This window comes from Abrus precatorius, unplaced genomic scaffold (genome assembly GCF_003935025.1).
Source record: "Abrus precatorius isolate BTA unplaced genomic scaffold, Abrus_2018 Scaffold4, whole genome shotgun sequence".
In the NCBI taxonomy this organism is placed as follows: Eukaryota; Viridiplantae; Streptophyta; class Magnoliopsida; order Fabales; family Fabaceae; genus Abrus; species Abrus precatorius.
Genome location: NW_020874384.1, coordinates 9,018,710 through 9,042,372, shown reverse-complemented (window position 1 = coordinate 9,042,372; position 23,663 = coordinate 9,018,710). Strand labels below are relative to the sequence as shown.

At 32.7% G+C, this 23,663-nt stretch overlaps 3 protein-coding genes across 9 annotated transcripts; all 3 read left to right on the top strand.

The window, feature by feature from the left end:
- Positions 1 to 5,446, top strand: LOC113864884 (COP9 signalosome complex subunit 4). Its single transcript, XM_027499091.1, has 15 exons — positions 1 to 190; positions 398 to 529; positions 617 to 768; positions 1,667 to 1,770; positions 1,887 to 1,947; positions 2,270 to 2,362; positions 2,465 to 2,565; positions 3,266 to 3,374; positions 3,469 to 3,513; positions 3,597 to 3,665; positions 3,743 to 3,834; positions 3,945 to 3,987; positions 4,352 to 4,411; positions 4,532 to 4,591; positions 5,144 to 5,446. The coding sequence occupies exons 2-15, from the start codon at positions 400 to 402 to the stop codon at positions 5,216 to 5,218; spliced, it is 1,194 nt and encodes a 397-aa protein (XP_027354892.1). The 5' UTR covers positions 1 to 190; positions 398 to 399; the 3' UTR covers positions 5,219 to 5,446.
- Positions 5,447 to 10,313: 4,867 nt separating this feature from the next.
- Positions 10,314 to 14,733, top strand: LOC113865224 (autophagy-related protein 3). Of its 2 annotated transcripts, none has more exons than XM_027499634.1 (10): positions 10,314 to 10,630; positions 10,918 to 10,988; positions 11,140 to 11,256; positions 11,358 to 11,524; positions 12,207 to 12,280; positions 12,961 to 13,012; positions 13,411 to 13,476; positions 13,578 to 13,705; positions 13,807 to 13,908; positions 14,183 to 14,726. In XM_027499634.1, the coding sequence occupies exons 1-9, from the start codon at positions 10,470 to 10,472 to the stop codon at positions 13,901 to 13,903; spliced, it is 933 nt and encodes a 310-aa protein (XP_027355435.1). In that variant the 5' UTR covers positions 10,314 to 10,469; the 3' UTR covers positions 13,904 to 13,908; positions 14,183 to 14,726. The 2 variants fall into 2 exon arrangements, with proteins under 2 accessions (XP_027355435.1, XP_027355434.1); XM_027499633.1 differs by having other exon boundaries at positions 10,338 to 10,630; positions 14,442 to 14,733.
- A 2,474-nt stretch (positions 14,734 to 17,207) lies between these two features.
- LOC113864291 (splicing factor-like protein 1) lies at positions 17,208 to 22,265 on the top strand. Of its 6 annotated transcripts, none has more exons than XR_003504815.1 (3): positions 17,250 to 19,774; positions 20,926 to 21,436; positions 21,683 to 22,166. XR_003504815.1 is itself a non-coding variant. In XM_027497847.1 (2 exons), exon 1 carries the CDS (start codon positions 17,250 to 17,252, stop codon positions 19,740 to 19,742), a length of 2,493 nt encoding a protein of 830 aa, XP_027353648.1. In that variant the 5' UTR covers positions 17,208 to 17,249; the 3' UTR covers positions 19,743 to 19,774; positions 20,926 to 22,265. The 6 variants fall into 6 exon arrangements, 2 of the variants coding, with proteins under 2 accessions (XP_027353648.1, XP_027353647.1); XR_003504814.1 differs by having other exon boundaries at positions 21,549 to 22,166; XR_003504816.1 differs by having other exon boundaries at positions 21,330 to 21,436; positions 21,549 to 22,164.
- The last annotated feature ends 1,398 nt before the right edge of the window (positions 22,266 to 23,663 follow it).

Here is a 23,663-nt window from a genome sequence, read left to right as displayed (position 1 = left end):
GAAATGAACGTTTCAATCCAAAGTAAAAAGAGCAGTGGGCAATATACGAAGGTGAAGAGGGTTGAGCAGAGGTTGGAACTTGGGAGAGTGGTGTTTGATTCAAATTCCGACGGAGGAGTGAGGAATCACAACCTCCACCGGCCAACGCTGTAACTGTCGGCGACGCTCCACACTCGCACAACGCCGATAGGTAACCCGACGAACCGATTTCAGTGCTTATGCCTAAACACCAGCTCTTTTGCATTTTTTTCATTTATGTTTAGTTGTTTGTTTTTATTGATTGATGAAGTTGTGACTTGATAGAAATCTTGAAGAATCATAAATTTTATTCTATTAGTTTAAATTTAGGTTTCATAGATTAGGGTGCGATGTGTTGATGAATTTTAACGCGTAACAGTGATGGAGAGTGCTTTTGCAAGCGCTTCTGCGATTACTGACCAGAGACAAAAGATAGAGCAGTATAAGCACATCCTCTCTGCTGTCATTTCATCTAATGACATTGTTCAAGCTAGGAAATTCATAGATCACAGTTAAGTATCTTTTTCACATCTAGGGTTTTTTTTGTGGTCGCTTTTCCTCAGTATCAACTCTTAAAACTTAATGTTTCATCTTTCAGTGTTATCAGACGATGTTCCATTAGTAGTGTCACGGCAACTTTTGCAGACCTTTGCTCAAGAGTTGGGAAGATTGGAGCCTGAGACACAGAAAGAAATTGCTCATTACACCCTTGCCCAGATTCAGCCCCGAGTCGTGTCATTCGAAGAGCAGGTTTGGATTTTGTGCATTTGGTTAAAGTACTAAATGCTTGTAATCTTTTCTTTCTTTCATTAAACGGAAACGTTTAATTGTTATTAACTACTTCCTTAATTGCAATTGGATTTTATCATAGAGTACGAGAAAACTAAAACAAGATTGCACATGTAAACATATTTATCTTTTTGTTGACTATTTGATAAGAACATTGGGAGAACCAGACTGCAAAAGTTAGCCGTTGTAGTTGTAGGGTCCAAGGCCTTATTTACCCCAACATTAGAATCCCATACTTCTGATGTGGGACTCAAGTCCCAAAGCTTGCAATTGGATCCTAGCATCATCCATTACTTTGCTAATAGTCAATTATCATGTAGATTTTCATTTAGCTTCATAGATATTCCTTATTTAGTTGTTTGGGGATTAAATTCTGTGATAGAAAATTAGAAATGCTATGCGGATAAAAGGTCGATTTAATTATTTTAGTTGCAACATTTTGGCAATTGGCACAATTTTATAAATTATAGGGAGGTGGTGACTGGGAGAGGAAAGAACCACTCATTTGTTATCAGAATCACAAATTTAACTATGCATCTCAAGAACTTTATCGAAATAGTATTTTTGTTTCCACGCCAATCACCAGGGTTTTCAATGCGCAGAGAAGTTGAAACTTGAAAGGAAAGCAGAAGTTAAATTTTAAGATAAAAAAATATTTGTTTGTTTCGAGTGTTGTGGGAAGAAATTTGTTACTTGTAATTATGGCATTCCTTGCTTCCAAGAAAAAACCCCTCTCATTGCATTATGTACTTATGTTTTGATCCATCATCCAGTTCATGTACATTTTCCCTTCGGATTGTATTTGGTTGAAAATGAATTCAATTCTCCTAACTAATTGTCACATGTTGTTTTATTATAGGTTTTAATTATTAGAGAGAAACTTGCCGAGCTTTATGAATCTGAGAAGCAATGGTCAAAAGCAGCTCAGATGCTCAGCGGTATTGACCTAGATTCAGGAATGAGGTCTCAATGAATTTCTAGCCTCCCATATTTATATTCTTGTGTAAACTAGTTTAATTATAATTCAAATAATTGAAAATGACTCTTTTACTTATTTTTACTTTGATTTATTTTATCAGGGTGATTGACGATGCATTCAGGTTGTCAAAGTGTGTCCAAATTACTTGTTTATACCTTGAGGTATTGTTTTCTGTGCAAGGAAATCCATATTTGATTGAAGTAGTGGCTATGACCATATTCTGAATCATAACAAGCCACTCAAGTGCACGGAGATTCATAGCTATATTTTTTAGAGTCGTGCTCTAACATATTCTTGTTCAACATCCTCAATAAGTCAATATTTTAATAACTGGAATGCTCGTGATCCTATTAATCTTATTCACATATAAAAGAAATAATTTTAATGCTGTATGCGAATTTTTGTTCGCTCTTTAACCATGGTTGGTACATTTGTATTAGTGCCTGAACCATAAAATTTATTTGATTTTCTTTTATTTGGCAGGATGATGATGCTGTTAATGCTGAAGCTTTTATTAATAAAGCATCATTCTTGGTTAGCAATAGTCAGCATGAAGTACTGAATTTGAAGTACAAGGTTTGAAAATGATAGCTGCTGAAGGGTGACTGAGCTAAAAGATGCATACTTGAGCCTAGCCTTATTTGTTTTTCCTCCCCTGCCCCCTCTATTTGCTTTCAGGTTTGCTATGCAAGGATCTTAGATTTGAAAAGGAAGTTTTTGGAAGCAGCCCTACGATATTATGATATATCTCAAATTGAGAAAAGGAAAATAGGAGACGAGTATGTATCTTGTGTGTTATTTGTTCCTTCTTTAGGTATTTCATAATATTTTGTGTGAATGAAGAGCACCTTCTTGCTCATATCTTGAATTCTATGTCATCATATCCCTTTTGATCTGTTGTGATGAGATTAGTCTCATGTTTGCCAATATTTTATTTTGAAATTTCAATTTCTGCCTATTTCATAACTGAGCTTGCCACTGCAATCCAAATTCCAAATTCTGGTTCTAATTGAGAAAATAAGATTTCAAGTAACACCCATGCAGTGATGCTTGATAGAATGCGTAATATTTGTCTACCTGTTATTTGTGTCAGAGTTCAAAAATGGCTGATGTTTTAAACAAAGTCGTGTCTTAGTGTTTTCATGTAGTTTTTTTTGATAAATTGCATATTATTTGTTTATCTTGTGCATTCCTTTTTCTGTTTTTTCATTGATGGAAAGCGGTAAGCTGGAGCCTTTCCTATGATAACAATCAAATTCTTTTGGGTTCATAATGAATCTAATTCCAAAACTCTGTTCTGGTTTGGGCCAGACTGTATTATTCCCTCTATCCATTGGGAGGCAATACCTACATCTTGGATTTTGACTTGGTTGGGCCCTTGCCACATAAACCCATATTTATAATATATCTGGCATAAGTCCAGTGTGGTTTTAGTCTATATCTTAGGCAGTTGTTGCGTGCACTTTATTTAAATTGCAGGGAGATTAATGAGGAAGCACTTGAGCAAGCTTTATCTGCTGCTGTTACATGCACGATATTGGCAGCTGCAGGACCTCAACGTTCCCGTGTTCTTGCCACTCTGTACAAGGTAAATGCTTCAATAAAAAAACAATATAGAGATGTGAAAATCCTGTTTGCAATGGTCAACTCTCATCTCATTAATGTTTTTGGACTTGGATTAGGATGAGCGGTGTTCAAAGTTGAAGATCTATCCAATATTGCAAAAGGTCTCCCCTTTCTCTCTCTCTCTCTCTTTCATGTGGTTTTCCACACGGATCATGTAATGTAAATAATCCCTTGTATATATCAGGTATATTTGGAGAGAATTCTCAGAAAGCCAGAAATTGATGCTTTTGCAGAAGAATTGAAACCACACCAGGTTATATAAGTTTATTTTGTATCTTCATATTTTTTAAAGCTACAGTGGGTATGTCTCAGCTTCTACTTTTTCCCCAGAAAGCACTTCTTCCAGACAATTTCACTGTGCTTGACCGTGCTATGATTGAGCATAATCTTCTGAGTGCAAGCAAGCTTTATACTAATATCAGGTTTCAGAAAATATGCTATCAGTTTATTTTTCCCTTATGGCTAGATCATTTTAAAATTAATTTAAAACTATTAGGTTACATGCCTTTTAAACTCTATGCCTCTCTTGCAGCTTTGATGAGTTAGGAACACTGTTGGGGATCCCACCACACAAGGTATAGAATTTTGTTTCAACAATTGTACTTGTTTTTTGGGTAAAGCGGAATTAATAGTAGTGCCTCTTATAGGAAGAGACATAGTGGTGTATTGAATTTACCATTTAATGTTTCTGATGTATGTTCCTTTTTGCGGGTTGAAGATTTATTTTAATTTAATGATCAGATTGAAATAATGAAAAAAATGTTCGATGATCAAAAGGCATGGCTCAGTGACTATAGCTCATACGGAAATTACTGAGCAAAATGGTTAAGACCAGGAAATATCTCTTGGATATTTTTTTAATGTTCAATGGTCCTAGTGGTTGTCAGATTCAATTTATGTTAATTTCTTTCATGGTCTTAGCAATGATTTCTCTTTCAGGCTGAGAAGATAGCATCAAGAATGATTTATGAGGATAGGATGAGGGGCTCTATTGATCAGGTATAAACAACAGTTTAGACCTCTGTTAATAAAAGTAATCTCTACAAAGAAATTGAAACAATGATTGAAGTAATCTTGTTGTTTCTGATGTATGCTCAATATTTGAGTGATTTATTGCAGGTTGAAGCCGTAATACATTTTGACGATGACACTGAAGAGTTGCAACGATGGGACCAGCAGGTAATTGTTTATTTTTATAAATTAATATCTGTTGTTTTTGGCTGCAATGGTTGTGGGTGGATCAATAAATGATGAGGGATTCTCATGCCCACATCAGTTGCGGTTGCATAAAATTATTAAAATTTGAATATTGAGTTCCTTTTTGAGGGATAGATTATAGCTTGCATTTGGATTTTTTCAGAATCTGAGTAGGTAAAATTCTGAAAATTTTTTTACCATTTTTAATTGTTCTAATTCTTTTCAATTTTAATCTTTTCTTGATGAATGAATCTCTGAAAGAAATAAGTTGATTGAGTTTAAGTTTCCAATATAATCAATTTCTATGGGTTTTAAGAAAACGAGAATAAGAGAAATAATTGCTGTATTGTACACTGAAGTATGTTGCATCTGATGCCTAAATATACTCTTAATGAGATGAACCCTTATGTTGTTCGCGGCACCTATGCCCTACCATACATTCCGTGAGGATCATGTTGTTTATCTTCTGATCGCTCTTGTTGGGAACCTTCAATCTCCTCAAACATTTTCACTAACGATGGTTTACCGTTTCAGATTATGGGCCTGTGTCAAGCTCTCAACGATGTTTTGGATAGCATGGCCAAGAAGGGTTTTCCAGTTCCTGTTTAACCTGGTGGATGCTTCATAATTTCTTTGTTAATACATTCTTAGTAAAGCATCCTTTTTTTGTTTGATTTTTTGTGAACTTCACTATACATACAATAACATTAATTACCTCACATATTAGATTCCAAATTCGGTTTATCCAAGGGCCTGTTTGGTTACTGCTTCTGACTTAATGAGTTTCTGAAGTTTATCTCGGCTGTGCTTTCGACAGTATTCAATTCTGCTTGCCCGTGGAAAAGTTCATTCTTTCACGTGTGAAATTTCACACCTCAAATATAGTAAATATTTTATTTTATAATAATTTTTTTAAAAGATTTTACAAAGGTTAATATCTTATATAAAAATTATATTATATTCAAATTAAAATAGTTACATATTAAAAAAATATAATGAAAATGTTAAAATTGATAATTAAGTAAATTTTTTTATGTCCTGTATTTTTTAAATTATAATTAGTTAAAAAATGTACAGTTTAATCCCTGTAGAAGTATTTTGTAATGTTTTGGTTACTTTTGTCGTTTAACAATTTATAACTAAAATGTAACCAAATATTTATATAGAAAATAAATCATAATGTTTTTAAATATAGGGTCTAATTTATAAATATATGTTAGTTAAAGAAATTAAATGTATAATTTAACTTAAAAAATAAAAAGTATTGAGGTATCTTATGTATATAAAAAGATAATTAGATAATTTATGTATTATAATAAAATTTTTATGTTAATTTTTAAGTGTTGTTTATCGATTGTATTTAATGATATTATATATCGATGACAAAAAATTTTAATTTTGATTAATTAACACTTGATAGAACAAAACTAAGTTTTATTCTAATTCAAATCATAAGCACATTAGTTAGGTAAATAAACAGTTGTCTTGTTAGGTGAAGTTTGTTGTAGTTGAGTAAATATAAACATAGTAAGTTTTTAACTTTTGAATTATAAGCAATAATGATTTTAGTTTTTAATTTATTTTGTAAAAATAATTTATTTTGTTTTGTTTTGCTTTAGTTTTGTAAAAAAAGCAAATGACTAAAGTATTTTAAAAGTTAGGTTAAATTGGAGACCATCTGACGTTGGTATTAAAGTGATAAAACTTGAAAGTTAAAATAAAATAATGCTTTATTCAAACAAAAGTAAAAGCTCTTTATTAAACAATGTTTATTGTATAAAAAACTCATTATTGGATGCATGTTTGTTGAGATAATAAAAAATTATTTAATAAGACATTTTAAAACTTGTTAACTAATATATTAAGAAAATTTTTAACATAAAATAGGTGAAACTATATTTTCATGCTCAATATGTAAGTTGTACTTAGATCTCTTATTTTCCTTTCTTAATTTGTTACTCTAACTTCTTCTTTTGGTTTTAAGGTTATGCTTTACGTCAGCTTTGATTCATCATTTGACAGAAGTGTATTACATGTCATCCGTGTGCTACTAATTGTTATTTTTACTATTCTCATTTTTCATTTTTGTTCTGTGTTTTTCTTTCTCTTCTATGCAACTTCACTCAAACCATCACTCATATCTTTTGCCTTTTCAAGCATCAAACCTTCATCCCATGTCATGATTACCCAAACCCAAGTCAAATCTGTGTTGAATTGTGAGTTATCTCTTATCTCCACGATCCTAATCACTGACAAACTACCCAAATACTTTTATGCTAGAGACTCTTATTCAACACTCCAATATTGTCACAACTGACAAGCTGTCTCATTCAACCTAAACATCTTGCCCTTCCATCTCTGTAGAATATCACCAGCAACCATAGTCCCACCCTAACTCAACTCAAGATACAGTATGCCATAATCCTCCTTTTGCATCTCAACATTTAGCAGTCATTTTTCCGTTTTCTCTAGAACCTTTTATTTTAATTTGTGTCTTAGAGTAATGAAAGCTCAGTCAGAAGAATGACATCAAATTGGTTTAGCTTTTGTGGTTAAGTGATGGCGTTTACTTTATTTCTCAACTATTGCATTCAATCGTTAACTTTATTCATGTTGTGAAAAGGAATGTTTTCTAACATCTGCAGGACATTCAGGGAAAAAAACCTGCAGGCATATTTATATGTTAATTTGCTATTTACAAACTATTCAATCAGGAGAAATCATAGTTACAACTTACCAGAATACCACAAATCCACCATACATGAATGGATCAAAATTTTAAATTGTAAAATATAACATTGTTTAAATATAGTAGTATATTACTGTAAAAGCATGTTATATAGAAGACTAAACTGAGTCTATATTTTGAGGGGGAACATAAAAGCATTTTAAGTTCATTCACTTAAGCCACTGTTAGTTTGAATATACATATAATATAAAGACTAAACTGATCTAATCCGAATATATGAGTAGTAGTTTTGTATAATGTCTTTGAAGTAAATTGTGTGCAATAGATACTAAGATGCAGAGTTTACCATTTGATGGCTTGGTACTTCTTAAGTTGGAATGGCAAAACTAACTTCTTCCACGTAATGAAAGCAATCAGAAACATTTACCATAATGAAGCCCATCAGTATCATGCCAATGACAACCCCACCAGCCAGTGCACAACATTTCTTCCTAAATGTTCTGTCTCTTCTTTCTTCTCTTTGCAAATCATTATTATTCTTTCTACCTTTCTCTTCTGTTCTTCTAAGTAAAGCACCATCATATTCCACTATTGCTTTGTCTCCTCCGAAGTCTTCAAAAAACTCCTTTGCGTCTTCATAAACAAAAGATGCCACTTTATCAAATCCATTATTCTCGATCTTCCCTCTCTCTTGCTCGTCCTCAACATTCCCAGTTGCCTCACTAAATTCCACCATAGCCTTAGCGGGAAAAAGCTTTTCTGGGTCTTCAAAAACAATCAATTCGGTTTCATCAAGCGCTTCTCCATCGTCATTCAGACAAGAGTCGGTGCAAGAGCAAGTAGAGTCTTTGTCAAACTCATGATAGGAGGAGATTCTGAAAGTATCCCATTGATGAAATGCACTGTCCAATTGGGCTAACCTCTCAGAAATGTGGTGCAAATGATGGGGTTTTGATGGATGAGATGCAACTTCAGCAGATAACAGTTTCCTAATGAAAGCAAGTTTCTGTTTGATGTCATTAGACATAGAATCCTGGGATAGAGTTTCTGGGCCATTCAGCAACGCTTCATCGAGTATAGTTTCCAGTTCTTGGAGTTTTGCCTGCAAGGTTTTGTATGTCTTTGTCATTTTCTTTACTCACCAATGTCGTCACTCACACAGACACAATTGGTTTTGGTCTGTCTTCAACTTCAAAGAGTGGCTATTGTGTTGTGGAAACGGTTCCACTATTGTCTTTTAAAGATGGTAACTGTAATATCATTTACTCAACCGTTTTCTAGCTTCCTAAGACCAACAAACCTCAATCTTGGTTTTTTTAAGAGAAAAATGATCACCGCACAACCTTTGTAGACACATTGAACTTATGAAAATGAAAATTCGTTTAAATTACTAATTAGGATGATGGACCTTCTCTGATGGGAAGGGGTGTTTGTGCGTTTGTGTAAGACAATTATGTTACTTTGCAGCCTCAATTGAGGGGTTACATAACGTTTTCATAGGTAATTGGTAGTTTACAACTCATCTATGGCCATCATTAACATATGAAACGATTTCGAAATTGTAAGAGCATTTACAAAACATGGGTGAATGCTAGAGAGAAATTTTCAAAGAAAGGAAATCGAATAGGAAGAACAACAGTGTGCTTGGAAATTAAAAAAAAACAATGGTCACCCAATTTAAAATGTTATAGTTCGTAATATTCGGTTTTGTGCGTTTTTAATCATTATAATTTATCTCAATTTAGGTTTTATTTCCTATATTTAAATTTTTTTTATTTTTATAATTTTATAAGCCTACTTAGTAGTTTAACTTTAAAATTATTGAATAAAAAATTAAAGATTATGTTGAAATACATTATTTTTTTAAATCATCTTAGGATAATTTATTATTATACTAGGAAATGTATATTTTCAGTGTAAGAAGATCATGTTCATATATATATATATATATATATATATAATTTATTAAATAAATATTTTTAATGTAAAAAATGAAAAAAATAAAAAATGTTTTATGAATTTTTAATACAAAATATATATACATAAAGAATATATATAACAATTAAAATTAATTTATATTTTAAAATTTATAATTTATTTATCTATTCATTTATTATGATAAAAAGTTATTAAGTATGCAAATAAAATAATTATTATAAAAAAATTAATATGTTTTCAAAATATATTACTATAATATTTAAATAATTTTAATCATTGTAATTAATTTTTCTTAATATAAATTTTATATATATAATCAATTCTAATATCTTTTTTTAAATACAATTTAAAAATAATAATTATAAATTACTTATAATTTAAACTTTTAAGTAATACAAAATATTATAATAAATTTAGTTAATTTTTATTAAATATAATTCATAATATTATTTATATTTTTAAAATACATCACCATACATTCTAACCACTCATTCTTTAAAATTATTAGTGATTTAATTTAAAAAATATTGAATAAAAATTAAAAATATATTAAAATATATTATTTTTAAAATTATTGGAGTAAAGTTTATAATTATACTAGTAAATTTTAGGGCATTGCATAAGTTTGTACAGGTATATATATATATATAAATTTAGTTTAAAAATAATTTTAAAATATATAATTTAAATATAAAAAATAATTGTTTTTAATATAAAAAAGATTAAAAATAAAAATATTTTATTAACTTTTAAAATAAATTATTATATAAAAAATAAATATAGTCAGTAAATTTAATTTATATTTTAAAGGTTATAATTTATTTACTTATTTATTATAATATAAAAATATTAAATACGTAAATAAAATATTTATTTTAAAATTTTACTAACAAATAATATTTATATATTTTAATTTATATTTATTTTATTATTATAAATATTATTTAAATAATTTTAGTTATTATAATTATTTTATATAAAATTAATTCGAATAAAATTTCTTTAAATATAATTCAGAAAGAATGATTATGAATTAATTATAATTTAAATTCTTCAAATAACGTAAATATTATAATTATGATTGACGCCTTTGTCCCATGTGTGAGGATAGTTGATGCGTTGGTGGTATTGACGAAGGGAAGGTGTTGCAGAAGGCCAAGGGAAACTCCAAAACCTTTCTTTCCTCCGTCAATCTCTTTCACAAATTGCAAAAAACCTTAGTGGGAGGAAGAGATGGTTCTTTCTCAGAAGCTTCACGAAGCGTTTAAAGGCACCGTAGAGAGGATCACTGGTCCCCGAACCGTTTCCGCCTTCAAAGAAAAAGGAGTTCTCAGTATCTCCGAGTTTGTCACCGCCGGCGATAATCTCGTCGCCAAATGCCCCACCTGGTCCTGGTAATTCGTTTTCCCCCTTTTCTAATTTTTAACTTTTTTTTTGTTTCTTTTCCTTATTAGATCGTTTCTCTCATGGGTATTGGATAATTTAATTCCAGTTGTGTTTTTTTAGCCGAAAAGATGTACCTTTCAAGAGGGATTTCGATGTTAGTGTTTTGTCCCAGTACAGCTTGAATGATTTTGTTGGATTTTTGCTCATTACCTATTAGTGAATATAGAAATTGCTAAAGCATGTGAGTTATATAGAAATTGATTTGTGTTGCTCTGTTTTCCAAATTGCATAATAGGGAATCCGGCGAGCCAAGCAAGAGGAAGCCATATTTGCCACCTGAGAAGCAATTCTTAATTACTAGAAATGGTAAGATTATGATGTTTTTTGTTTCTGTTGTTTTAAGAAAGCCGTGATTTTAATTCTATGCAATTTTCCAATAATTTTCATGCATTTTTTGTGCTATCTTATTATCTGTCCTATTTCATACTGATCTTGTAAGTTGCTTATTACTTTACAGTCCCTTGTCTACGGAGAGCTGCATCTGTTGAAGAAGAATATGAAGCTGCTGGTGGGGAAGTTCTACTTGATGACGAGGATAATGATGGGTGGCTAGCAACTCATGGGAAACCTAAAGGTATGTATTTTAATTGAAGTTGGACGAGAGGCTTGTATATTGTGGTTTGGATTTGATCCCTTTGATCTTATACCTTTGCTCCTTTGCATTTGTTTTTCAAGAAACCAAATCTGATGAGGATGAGAATTTACCTTCCATGGAAAGCCTAGAAATCAGCAAAAAGAGTTCTATTAAGCAAATTTCTTCTTACATGGGATCTGAGGAGGAGGAAGATATTCCAGATATGGCAGAATTTGAAGAAACTGACAATGTTATTGAAACAGATCCTGTAAGTTGATATCATATTGTTAGAAGCAGGATTGCAATTTTTCCTAGCTATTATCCATTAATTTTGGGCCTATGTTTAAGTTTTATTGAATCAAATGACAGAGAATAGAAATATATAGTCTTCTATTTGCAGATGTATTGTCATGTCAACATTACGTTTGACACTGTGACTACGCTTTTTCCCTCCCCTGTCCTTTTAGAAGGCCATATACTCGTAATGGCTGAAATCCTTTATTTAAATTCAGTTGTCATTTACTAAGTAACCATTGCTGATATATTGATTGAGCATGGAACACACCGAACCCAGTTGTTGGAGTTCACCGTACATCCTGTCAAAATATGTACGTGCATCATTACAAACCTTTTGAGCATTTACAATGAAACCTAGAATGACCCCAGGACCCCATGTTAATGGGGCTTAGTTTCTCAACTCGTCATGGACATGTTTTTATATGGTGATTGAGGACATCACTTGGGTTAAATGATGCAGCTGATGGTTTATTTAGTTTTTATTATTTAAATAATTTGTAATAATATTTCATATAATTTTCTATTAGTTTTATTTATTTATTTAAATTATACTTTTACTGATTGCTGCCATTTATCTGATAATGATTTAAGAAATATGATTCATTTCATTTATTTGTTCTTAACTTCTTATGCTAATTGGTGGGCATCTTCAGTCCACATATCTAGTAGCTCATGAACCTGATGATGATAATATTCTACGAACTCGGACTTATGACGTCAGCATCACGTAAGATGAATTTCCATATAATTTTTCATGATTGTCTTGTTATGCATATGAATTTCAATATAAATTCTGAACCCTCAACTGGGTTTACTACTTTATTAAATCTCTTCCTCTGTATATTGATGATGCGGAGTTCTTGGATCTTTACGGGTGTCTCTATTCCCCTAAACTTGTTATAAAAAGTGTTATGTCTATAGCCTCTCTTTGATGTTCTGATGATGGTTTCCTCAGCAAAATTGCTATTTATGATGTGATGAAAGATTGGGTAGCCTTGCTGCATGGTTGAGTTTTTTTAATTCATGTGGCTTCTTGTATTTACAGTTTGATCCGATACTATATAAAGTTTTAGACAACTTCAAAGTTTTCACCAGTTATGGAAATTATTTTGGGACCAAAAATAGAAGCATCTTTGAACTGAGTATTATATATTTTCAAAATTATAGATGTGAAACATATTACTGAACGGTTTTTTTTTTTTTTTGTTTTTAAAGAATGTTTCTGTGCACAAGAACTGTTGAATTGTTATACTTTTCTTTTTTGAACAATATTTTATCCTGTTATAGTTGTATTCTTAACTCTTTTCTTTGTCATGCTTTCTATCCCCTCCTCCCATCCTAAAAAATTCTACTTCATGTAGAAACAAATAATTTTCTAGCAATGATTTTAAAAGTCTCGTTTTGCAGGTATGATAAATATTATCAAACACCTCGAGTATGGCTTACTGGATATGATGAGGTTTGTTTTATTCACTTGATCCTTGTAACTATAATTTAATCACTCTTGACTTGTCTATTGCTTTAGCGATTTAAAACCTGACATATCTGACCCAAATAGGAAAAAAACTGATTCCTTACAAATGTATTCTTTCTAATTTTTTGAATAAGGATGGAATCATTTGCACAGTCATTCTGTCATCTATGATGCATTGGAACTACAAAAATGGAGCTTTTTGACATTAGTGCCAAACTTGGAAAATAATTTTCTTTTCTTATTGTATTTTGATTTGAGGTTTGGTGCTTTTATTATTTAGGCGAAATGTTAGTGAGAAACATATAAACCCTTTCATCACTTTCAATTCTATACCATGGAAACTTATTACTTGTTTAGTGATTCCATCTTCTATCTTGTGCCAGTCAAGAATGCTTTTGCAACCAGAACTTGTCCTTGAAGATGTTAGTCAAGACCATGCGCGCAAAACGGTGAGATATTGCATATGAATCGGCTATACATATCACTTCAAGGTTTCTAATATCAATGTCAATAACTCAATATGCTGTTTTTATAATTCAAATTGTTGCAGGTAACAATTGAGGACCATCCTCACTTACCTGGGAAGCATGCATCTATTCATCCATGTAGACATGGAGCAGTGATGAAGAAAATCATTGATGTTTTGATGTCGCGTGGAGTTGAGCCTGAAGTTGACAAGTAAAACCTTCCTTCCTATTATCATTGCCTTCATTTTGTGATGAAGAAACAAGTTTCTGTGTGTAAGAGGTGATATAATCACAACATACATATTTCTGTAGGTACCTATTCTTATTCCTAAAATTTATGGCTTCTGTAATTCCAACAATTGAGTATGATTACACTATGGACTTCGATCTTGGTAGCTCCAGCAACTGACTAAGGTAATTATTCATGTTTTGTTATTGTTTGAATTCATTAATAAGTCATGAGAATGTCAGTAAATTCTCCCTATTATCTCTCTCCATGCTCATATGTCCCTCAGTTACCATCAACAATGTTCTCTCTGTGTTCACTCATAGAGGCCATTTAATTTTTTATTCCTTGCAATGAGCTCTCGCCATGGAACCAGAATGGGGATTCATGTTGGTTAAACTTGCAAGCATGCATCTTGTCTTATTACCACTATGAGTTGAACTAAACTTGTGAGTTATACAGTTTTTCGCTGAATCGGGGGTGGTGGAATATTTTGCCGCTATCAGGACTTGAACCTTTGAAGTGGATACTCTCTTCCCGTTAAGGCTTAGTACATGACCGTCTGATCATAATTACACTTTCTTTCTCTGTTTTTTGCGTATATGTTGGATGTAATTGTGGCCATGTTAGGACACTGCTAGTTATACATGTTATGCTCTTTTCATGACAGATAATAGTCGTTGTGAATTGTTATAACTTGGTATTTTTTTGGGTATTTCAGATGGTAGCTGCATGTTCAAGTATAGCTCGGGCATATAACATTGTTCTCCATTGTGGTTTTCATGGATCCAATGCACCAACTTTGTGTGTGTTTTTTTTCTGCGTATAATCCTTTGATTGTTACACAGTAAGTGTACATCTCATGTAAATTATGGTCATGTGAGTCAGGATATGGAACAGAATTCCCTTGATCTGTGTACATAGTGGACATACCATTCGTAGAACTATCTGACGTTATGTGGCTCCCTATAATATAAACTATACAATGGTTGACTAGTAGTTCCTTTACCTCGTCATTTGTTAAATTTTCTGTTCGATTTTTCCTTTTACATTATACCCTTTTTGTATAATTTAAATAAAATAATTTAGATTTAGGACTTCGATCATTCCATTCATAACAAGTTATCACAACAATATATAAGACGATTTATAGCAGAAGGTTGAAAATTTTGTAACTGTTTGACCCTGTAAACTAACTCACCATTAGGAATGGTACTATGAAATTTTGATTAGTATTGTCACGAGTTGGAACTGTTATGCAAAAGGTTTTATAATTATTTTTTGTTAAAGCAAAAATATTTCTCCATTGCCCCTTCATGTTATGGGGTCCATTGTTCTTTGAGTCCCCCATGATGGGCCTTAGCGATGCTCCTTACAAGGTTACCAATTGCACTTTCTTTTAATTCATTTCACACTTCTATTAAAAGAGTTAATTTTTTTCTAAAGATCTCAATTAAATTTCTAAAATTAGGATTTTTACATTTTTAGAAATTAATTTATGAAATTATTAATTTTGTCTGAAAATAAGTTTTTAAAGTAGAATTTTAAATTTTTAGAAATAATATTTTACATTTCTGAAAATTAGCTTTTGCAGGTGCATATTTTTAATTTTTGAACCTTATTTGTAAAATGGTTAGCAATTCTGAAAGTTAATTTTCAAAAGTCTAGAGACTTAATTCTAGAAAATTAATTTTTGGAAGTGCAAAATTTTAATTTTGAAAATTTATTTTAAAAAATGTAGAATCTTAATTCTGGAAATTTGTTTTCAAAATAATTAATAATTCTAGAAATTCATTTTCAAAACTTTGGAAACTTAATTTAGAAAGTTTATTTTGGAAGTATATAATTATAATTTTGAAAACCTATTTTTAAAAGAGTGTCAGTATTCACAGGTCAATGGAGTTTAAAAAAGATAATATTTTTATGATAAATTAAATTTTTTATAATGCATTCACAGTAATAAAAAATTCAGAGAGTAACATGTTTAACTAAAAAAAAGTTAATAAAGACAAAGAGTGAAGTATTCAAAGAGAAGGAGATTAATTAAAATAATAATAATAAATTAAATTATTATTTAGTATATTTTATAAAACTTAATGACGTATATTATGTAAAAAAACTATCATAGAAAAAAGTATTTACATTACTCTTTTGAAAGAAAAAAATGATGTCTCATAACGTGATGAAAAAGTAATATTTTTATATAATCCAATCCAGATATATTATTACAATATTTTTTAGTTCAGATATTTACAAATAAAAATTCATTATAAAACTAATTAAAGTTGATCTGAATGACAAGCAACTCAGTATTGCTTAAACAAGATTTTGAATTCGAGTTCTTATATATGCAAAAAAATTTTAATGATAGACTCAGTTTTTGTGTATACAAAAAATCTCTAATAATAGACTCATTTATTATATTTAGGTGTGTGATCCAGATATCTTTGAGTATGCAATTATGTATATAAAATTATATTCATGAAAAAGTTATATAATATTATTTTTTTTATTTTGTTATTATAAAAAAATGTTCAGATACAATTTTTATTTGTGAAAAGCTGGTGTAGTTGTAAATTTTTTTGGTCAACTTGATGCTTATTTTTAAGCTTAGTATGTTATTTTTTTTTAACTCTTAATTTAGTATATTATAAAAAAAAATTCCCTCTTGCATTTCATTCATTTTATCAACTTCAAAAATCCTTTTTTTTAAGTAAAATTTTCAGTTGAATTATGAAGTCCTAAAAGAAGATAGAGAGTAAGCAACAATAACACTGTATTAGCTTTTATATAGTCGTTGCTACACTTCTACAACCATTGTCTTGCTGTCTCTAATGGTCATAAAACTAAAACAAAAAATTTTAACTTTGAAGGGGTGAGATAATTTGTATAAACATACATAAAAAATAAGAAGAGGAAGAAAAAATATATATAAAAAAGAAAATAAAAAAATTGTAAGACTAAAGTATAAGATGAATAGTAATTTTTTAAATAAAGATAATATTTATTTCTTAAAAAGTTTATTTTAAATATTTTTATAAATTAAAATTAAGATAAACTACTAAATAAAAGAAAACTTAAAACATGTTTATTTTTGTTTTTATCTAAGAGCTTATAATATTCACTTAGTTTTAAAATTTTTTCTTTCAAAATTATATCTTATTAAGGGTTTTAGAAAATTATTTATAATTTAATATATTTATAATTTTATTTATTTTACCTTAATTTAAAATTATTTTAATGTAATATCTTTATATATAAATTTTATATTATATATAAGAATTAAAAATAATAAAATAATTTGTTAATTGTCTTCTAAATAAATTTTCAAAATTAAAAATTCAATTCAATTTAAATTATTTATAATTAAATTATATCAAATTAAAATTATAATTTTTGAAAATAAAATGAGATAACATTTTTATGAGTTAACATTTTTCTTGAAAATGGATCCAATGAAATCCGCGAAAATGGTTAACTGGAATTGTTCCCAAAGGGGTTACATATTTAAGGCGGTTGGGTGACGTGTATGATTTTAATTCTTCTTCTCGCATCTAAATCTAAATCTTCTTCTTCTTCCCTTCTTTCTTTCACTGCTGAGGCTCAGATTAAAACCCTAACCCTATCTCTCCATTCCATGGACGCTCTCAATTCCAATCCTCCCTACGATCCCTCTCCACAGAACCATGCGCCGTCAGAGTATCACAACCCACCGCAACACCAATCGGAAACCCTGCTTTCCGACGCCAACGGTACCCACCACAGTGCCCACGGATACACATCGGAGAACGGCCAAGGCGCTGCCGACAACAATTCGCACCCTCAGGTTGCGAAACCCTTGGTCTCCGAGAATGGATTGACCGGTAATACACGCAGTGGCACCGACAAGGATCAATCTGGCGGCGAAGAGGAAACTACCAGCAAGCGCCGCCGCAGAAGCCGGTGGGACCCGCAGCCCGATTCCAATGATCCGAGCGGCGGCGATTCCGGGGCCGGAGCGAAGAAGAGGAAGTCCCGTTGGGCTGACGACGAGCCTAAGCCGGTGATTCAGCTACCTGATTTCATGGGCGGTATTGAATTCGATCCCGAGATCCAAGCTTTGAATAGTAGGCTGCTTGAGATTAGTCGAATGCTGCAATCCGGTTTGCCTTTAGATGATCGCCCAGAAGGTGCTCGATCTCCTTCTCCCGAGCCTATATATGATAACATGGGTATTAGAATTAACACTAGAGAATATCGTGCGCGTGAGAGGTTGCAAAAAGAGAGGCAAGAAATTATATCTCAGATTATAAAGAAAAACCCTGCGTTTAAGCCACCTGCTGATTATAGGCCACCCAAGCTTCAGAAGAAGCTTTATATACCAATGAAAGAATACCCTGGTTACAATTTCATAGGGCTTATTATTGGTCCCAGAGGTAACACCCAGAAGCGAATGGAGAAAGAAACCGGTGCTAAAATAGTGATTCGAGGTAAAGGATCTGTGAAAGAGGGCAGACTGCAGCAGAAGAGGGATTTGAAACCTGACCCTTCGGAGAATGAAGATTTGCATGTTTTGGTGGAGGCGGAGACACAGGAATCGCTTGATGCTGCTGCGGGTATGGTGGAAAAGCTCCTGCAACCCGTGGATGAGGTGTTGAATGAGCACAAGAGGCAACAGCTTAGGGAGCTTGCTGCATTAAATGGGACGATTAGGGATGAAGAGTATTGCCGGTTGTGTGGTGAACCTGGTCATCGCCAATACGCATGTCCTACGAGGACTTCAACGTTTAAGAGCGAAGTTGTCTGTAAGCATTGTGGGGATGGTGGCCACCCGAGCATAGATTGTCCGGTGAAGGGTGCTACTGGGAAGAAGATGGATGATGAGTATCAGAACTTTCTGGCAGAGTTAGGAGGTTCAGTTCCTGAATCTGCAACGAAGCAAACCAGTACGTTGGCAATTGGTTCAGGCAATTCTGGAAGCAATCCTCCTTGGGCAAACAATTCTGGTACGGCTGGCACTGCACCTCAGGCTGGCTTAGGGGCAAGTGCAGTTAAAAAAGAAATTGATGATACGAATTTATACATTGGGTATTTGCCACCCACTCTTGATGACGATGGCCTGATCCAATTGTTTCAACAATTTGGTGAAATTGTTATGGCAAAAGTTATCAAGGATCGAATGTCGGGTTTAAGTAAAGGATATGGGTTTGTGAAGTATGCTGATGTCACAATGGCAAACAATGCAATCTTGGCCATGAACGGTTATCGCCTTGAGGGTCGAACCATTGCAGTGAGAGTTGCTGGTAGGCCACCTCAGCCTGTTGTACCTCCTGGCCCACCAGCATCTGCTGTGCCCACTTATCCTATTCCAAGCCAGCCACTTGGTGCTTATCCATCCCAACAGTATACTGCTGGTGGCCCCCTTACGAGTGCTCCTCCTGGGAGTTACGGTGGTACCCCTGTTCCATGGGGACCCCCTGTTCCTCCTCCATATGCTCCTTATGCTCCTCCTCCTCCTGGGTCAACTATGTATCCTCCCATGCAAGGTCAACCCATGCCTACTTATGGTGTTCAATATCCTCCAGTGCAGACAGCCCCCCCTGGTGCCCCATCCCAGCCTGCTACTTCAAGTGAAATACAGCAGAGTTACCCTCCAGGAGTGCAATCTGACAATAGTACCTCAACTCAGTCTGTACCAGCCAACGTCTATGGTAACTCGGTCCCTTCAATGCCACCAGCAGCGCCACCTACATATCCCGCTTCTTATGGATATCCACCTTACTATAATGCAGTTCCTCCACCACCTCCTCCTGCTGCCCCAATGCCTGTCTCAACTTCTGACCAATCCCACAGCATTGTAAATGTTCCTTGGGCCAGTAATCCTCTAGTTCCACCTCCTGCATCATCTGCAGATCAATCCCAGGGCATTGGAATTGTGCCTAGGGCCACAAATCCGCCAGTGCCTCCTCCTGCTTCATCAGCTGAGAAGACTTCATATGCTGCTGATTCAGAGTATGAGAAGTTCATGGCAGAGATGAAATGATTTACTTTAATCGTGATGCAGAGTTCCAAAAGGTGTGTTTCCCATATCTATTTCTTTTGTGTTTCATAGTTGATCTTATACATTCTATATTTTGATATAATTTAGCACTCCATTCCTGTTGTGCTTTGACATCTTAAGCTTGACTCTCTTCTTTTTGTCATGGGAACCCTTTTAGATTTGTTGGCTTCACAATTTCTCTGATTTTACGAGATTAGTATATAATTGCCACTTTAGAAATTATTTTGGCGGTTGAGAATCCCATTTAAACCCTGAGTTGCTTCTGATATTGTTCTGACTGGAAACAGGTGGGACCAAGTATTTTTTGGATTTGGATCAGTCCTAACACATTAGTACTATTAAAATGAACTTTTGTTTGCCAATGTTCATAGTTATATGCTGTTGGTTTCCCTTTTTCAAGTTGGGATTTTCACATGCAACATGATGGTTATTGTTTTACTGATCTACATTATGTTCTTCATCACATCTTTGCTTTATTCTTATTGCAATATTTTTTAACCTACTAAATGTTTCATACATTTGTTATGTATTAGTTTTCCTTTTAGTTTATTATTCTGCAAATAGAGGGCAATATTAGGTGCAAAGGCCTCTATAGTCTCTCTGGCCCCCTAAGTAAAGATGTTATAGTTTACAAAATGATTTATTCAATGTTCACTGTTAACTTTCTTACACTTGCATTCCACTTGGTCTTCTGTATAACTGAAGGGCCCTTACAGATGAAAAGGGCAAACTGGTATGACTGTGTAAGTATATAATATCTACACAAACTTGGATTTATTTTCTCCAGCTCATGTATTAATGTGATGGTGTCCAGTATCCTTCCTAATTTTATGGTGTACATTTGACCAGAAACTAGTTACAGTTTAATGGTTCAGGTATAAAATTCCCTTCTTGACACAAACCCAATAAAAGGAACCTCTGTCAACTTCTGTGTATAGTTTGATTGTTGATATCTATACAGTAGTGCATATGTTGGAATGCATTATCTTGCAGATTATCTCCATTTATTTTATTTATGGTTCTTTTTCTGTTTCTTGAGGGTGTCCATTCTCATGCTTTGTTATCGTGCTTAAAATCAACAATGACCTTGTGTCTGTTTATTTGGTATTTTATCATGATTTTACCTCTCTTAACCCTTCATTGTTATGATGTAACGTTGTGACAGGCCTGATGTTTCTTGGAGCTCTTGTGAACCTGATTTCTTAACCTCTTGCCATGTCTTTCTTGGAAGTTTGGGACTCACTTCTTTAACCTTGCTGTACTGTTATGAAATTTGCAGAGATTCAGGCTAGAAGTTGAGAAAAGTCTGCATATGGCAGAGGCAACATGAAAAGCTTATTTTAGTTATGACTATTATTAATCTTTTTTGTTGTGTAGGACTTAATACTGTTTGGATTATTTTCTGTGGTATTTTATTGATTTACACAGTAATGTCTGGTTGCTAATGTTTCTTTTGAAAGTTTGCTTGAACTTTTGTGGCAGCTGGTTCCTGGTGTTTCATGTCATACTTTTCTGTTGTCATTTTCAGTTGATTTAGCTCATTCCGAACTGATTCTAACTTATTTATAGTTTTGGTGATGAGCCTAAATCTTTATGTTTGAGGACTCTAGTTCTCTTAATCGCTCGGTGCTGAAGCTGCCTTTTAGATGCCTTTAATGATGCATCTCATTGCAAAGGTAACCGTGCCTTGCCATTTGTTTTAGGAATTCTGGGTTGGTAGAAGAGTTTTTTTTCCCCAATGATTTGACATGCAACTATAAAATGTATTTAACAGTTCCAATGTGACAGGTAAAAGAGTTGAAACTATTTCTGTTTCTGGCGTGATAAATGTCAGACTTTGGTGGCATTTTTACATTTTGCCTCAAATTAAAGTTTTAGCTGACATGGTGTTATAAACACCAAGTTCTTGTATCATGATACAGGCAATTATCAAGTGTCTCATTTGTTTCTGGAGTGATCATGTGGTCCTGTTGACACGGTCAATGTTATTTGGCATAAGATGAAGGCTGAGGTGAAAAATGATTGTAGATAGTGTTTATGAGTTGTCTGCACATGCTTCGTTTAGCTTTGTTGCGGGGTGAAGATAGAGTAAACGATCAAAGAATTGGAGTTGTAGAAATTTTCTATATTTTCCTGCTTTCATATCTGGCTTTTGAATTAAAACAAACAGCTGTGTTGTATTGTCACGGGGGATATCTAAAATTACTAATTCAAAAATGCAATAAGGTTATGCTCATTAAATCCACTAGCCTTGCTAGTTCACTAGTGTGCCTGTTCTTTTCAGGTGCAGTCTGTCAAATAGGAAGTTTATTTTTCTTCCTAGAATCTATTAAGGCCACTTTAGATTCTTGAAACGTAATTAGTTTAGACACTTGAACTAAAGCATGCATAGAACTTTTTACACAGTTGTTATTGTCCTTGCCCCACATATTGCTAAGGTCAGAAACCTGTTAAATCTATCGTAATTCATAAGCTGATTTTATCTTATTTCAATAATTTTTTTGGTATATTTTATCTGAATAAGCAATTTTTAATTTCTGTCAATAAATTTTATCATTGAATTTATAATATAAGTTATTATTTAAAAATGATTTATTAAATAAGTGCTTAATTAAGTCTTATTTTCAAATGCAACCAAAATCATTTAGGTTGCATGCCTTTTTTTACCTTGTTTGATTTCATGCGATCATTCTTATATGCTAGGAATTATGCCTTGCACATTTATGCGCATGATTTTGTTAATTCTCCTTAAATGTGAGTTTTAGCTAGAAATGCCTTTTTCATACATATGTTAGTGGACAATTTTCATGGTGGTGGAAATGCGCAATTCATCATAGGTTGCGGCTGAGTGCACCTGTTATTGGGTGTTTCGAGTTGGCCTTAGCAATTCTACTTAATTTTAGGATTTGATTGAATTGTTATGTTTGAAATTATAATGTGCCCTCTCAAACTTTTACTCGTAACCATTTTTGTACCATTTATAATACAAACTTATTTTATATGTATTCTTGTTAAAAGCCGCATCAACCCAAATTTAGATTCTGTCAAAAGTGTATATAGCTGTTTCGTTGTTGGCTATCTTGTTCTCCAGTGGAAACGGCACCTTAGTATTTCTTTTTGAAAGTTATCCTTCGTTTATCACCAAATGCGTTATGCAGCTTGTAGATACATGCTCTAACTTTTTCTAATGCTGAAATTGCATTAAAATTTGGAAGGGAGTTTTATCACATCTGTTTGTCTATATTCAAGTTCAAATAATAAAGTGAGATGAACTGATCACAAATACCTTCGGATTTGGTGTCTTATACTTCACGCTTCAGAAGTTAAAAATATGAAGTTATGAAGGTTATTAGAAAATCAAGTGTAATGTCTTTTTGTTTGTTATATAATTATAAATATGATTATTTTTAAATTAATGCTTGAAGTTTTGTATTTTCTTTAATGGTGGTATTTAAAATAGTCAAATTTCTTTATTATTAACTTTTAGGATAAATTTGAGCATGTATGTTTCTCAATTCATCCATTAGTCTGGAATTTATTGTCATCTGAGAGGGATAAAATCTGATAACTCAAGTCAATTTGGTGAACCAAGATCAAATGTAAGGGGTGAACGCCTTCAAGTCTAAAACGAATTTAAATCAGTCGACGTGTTTCCTTTTATCATCGCTTCCATTTGATTATCTTTATTGGTTTATTTTCGTGATTCAGTTGTAATTCGCCATTAGTCCGTTCATGCCAAACTGATCTGAATGCAAGAATATACACTTGAGCAGAATCGTCCAACGTTCTTTGGATTATATAACTAACCCAAAAATCACCTCAACAGTTGAGGCAGCCCAGTGTCCTAGGAAGTAGCAGCAAACTTGATTTTTGGATATGTTAGGTTAAATCTGGAATTGAAAC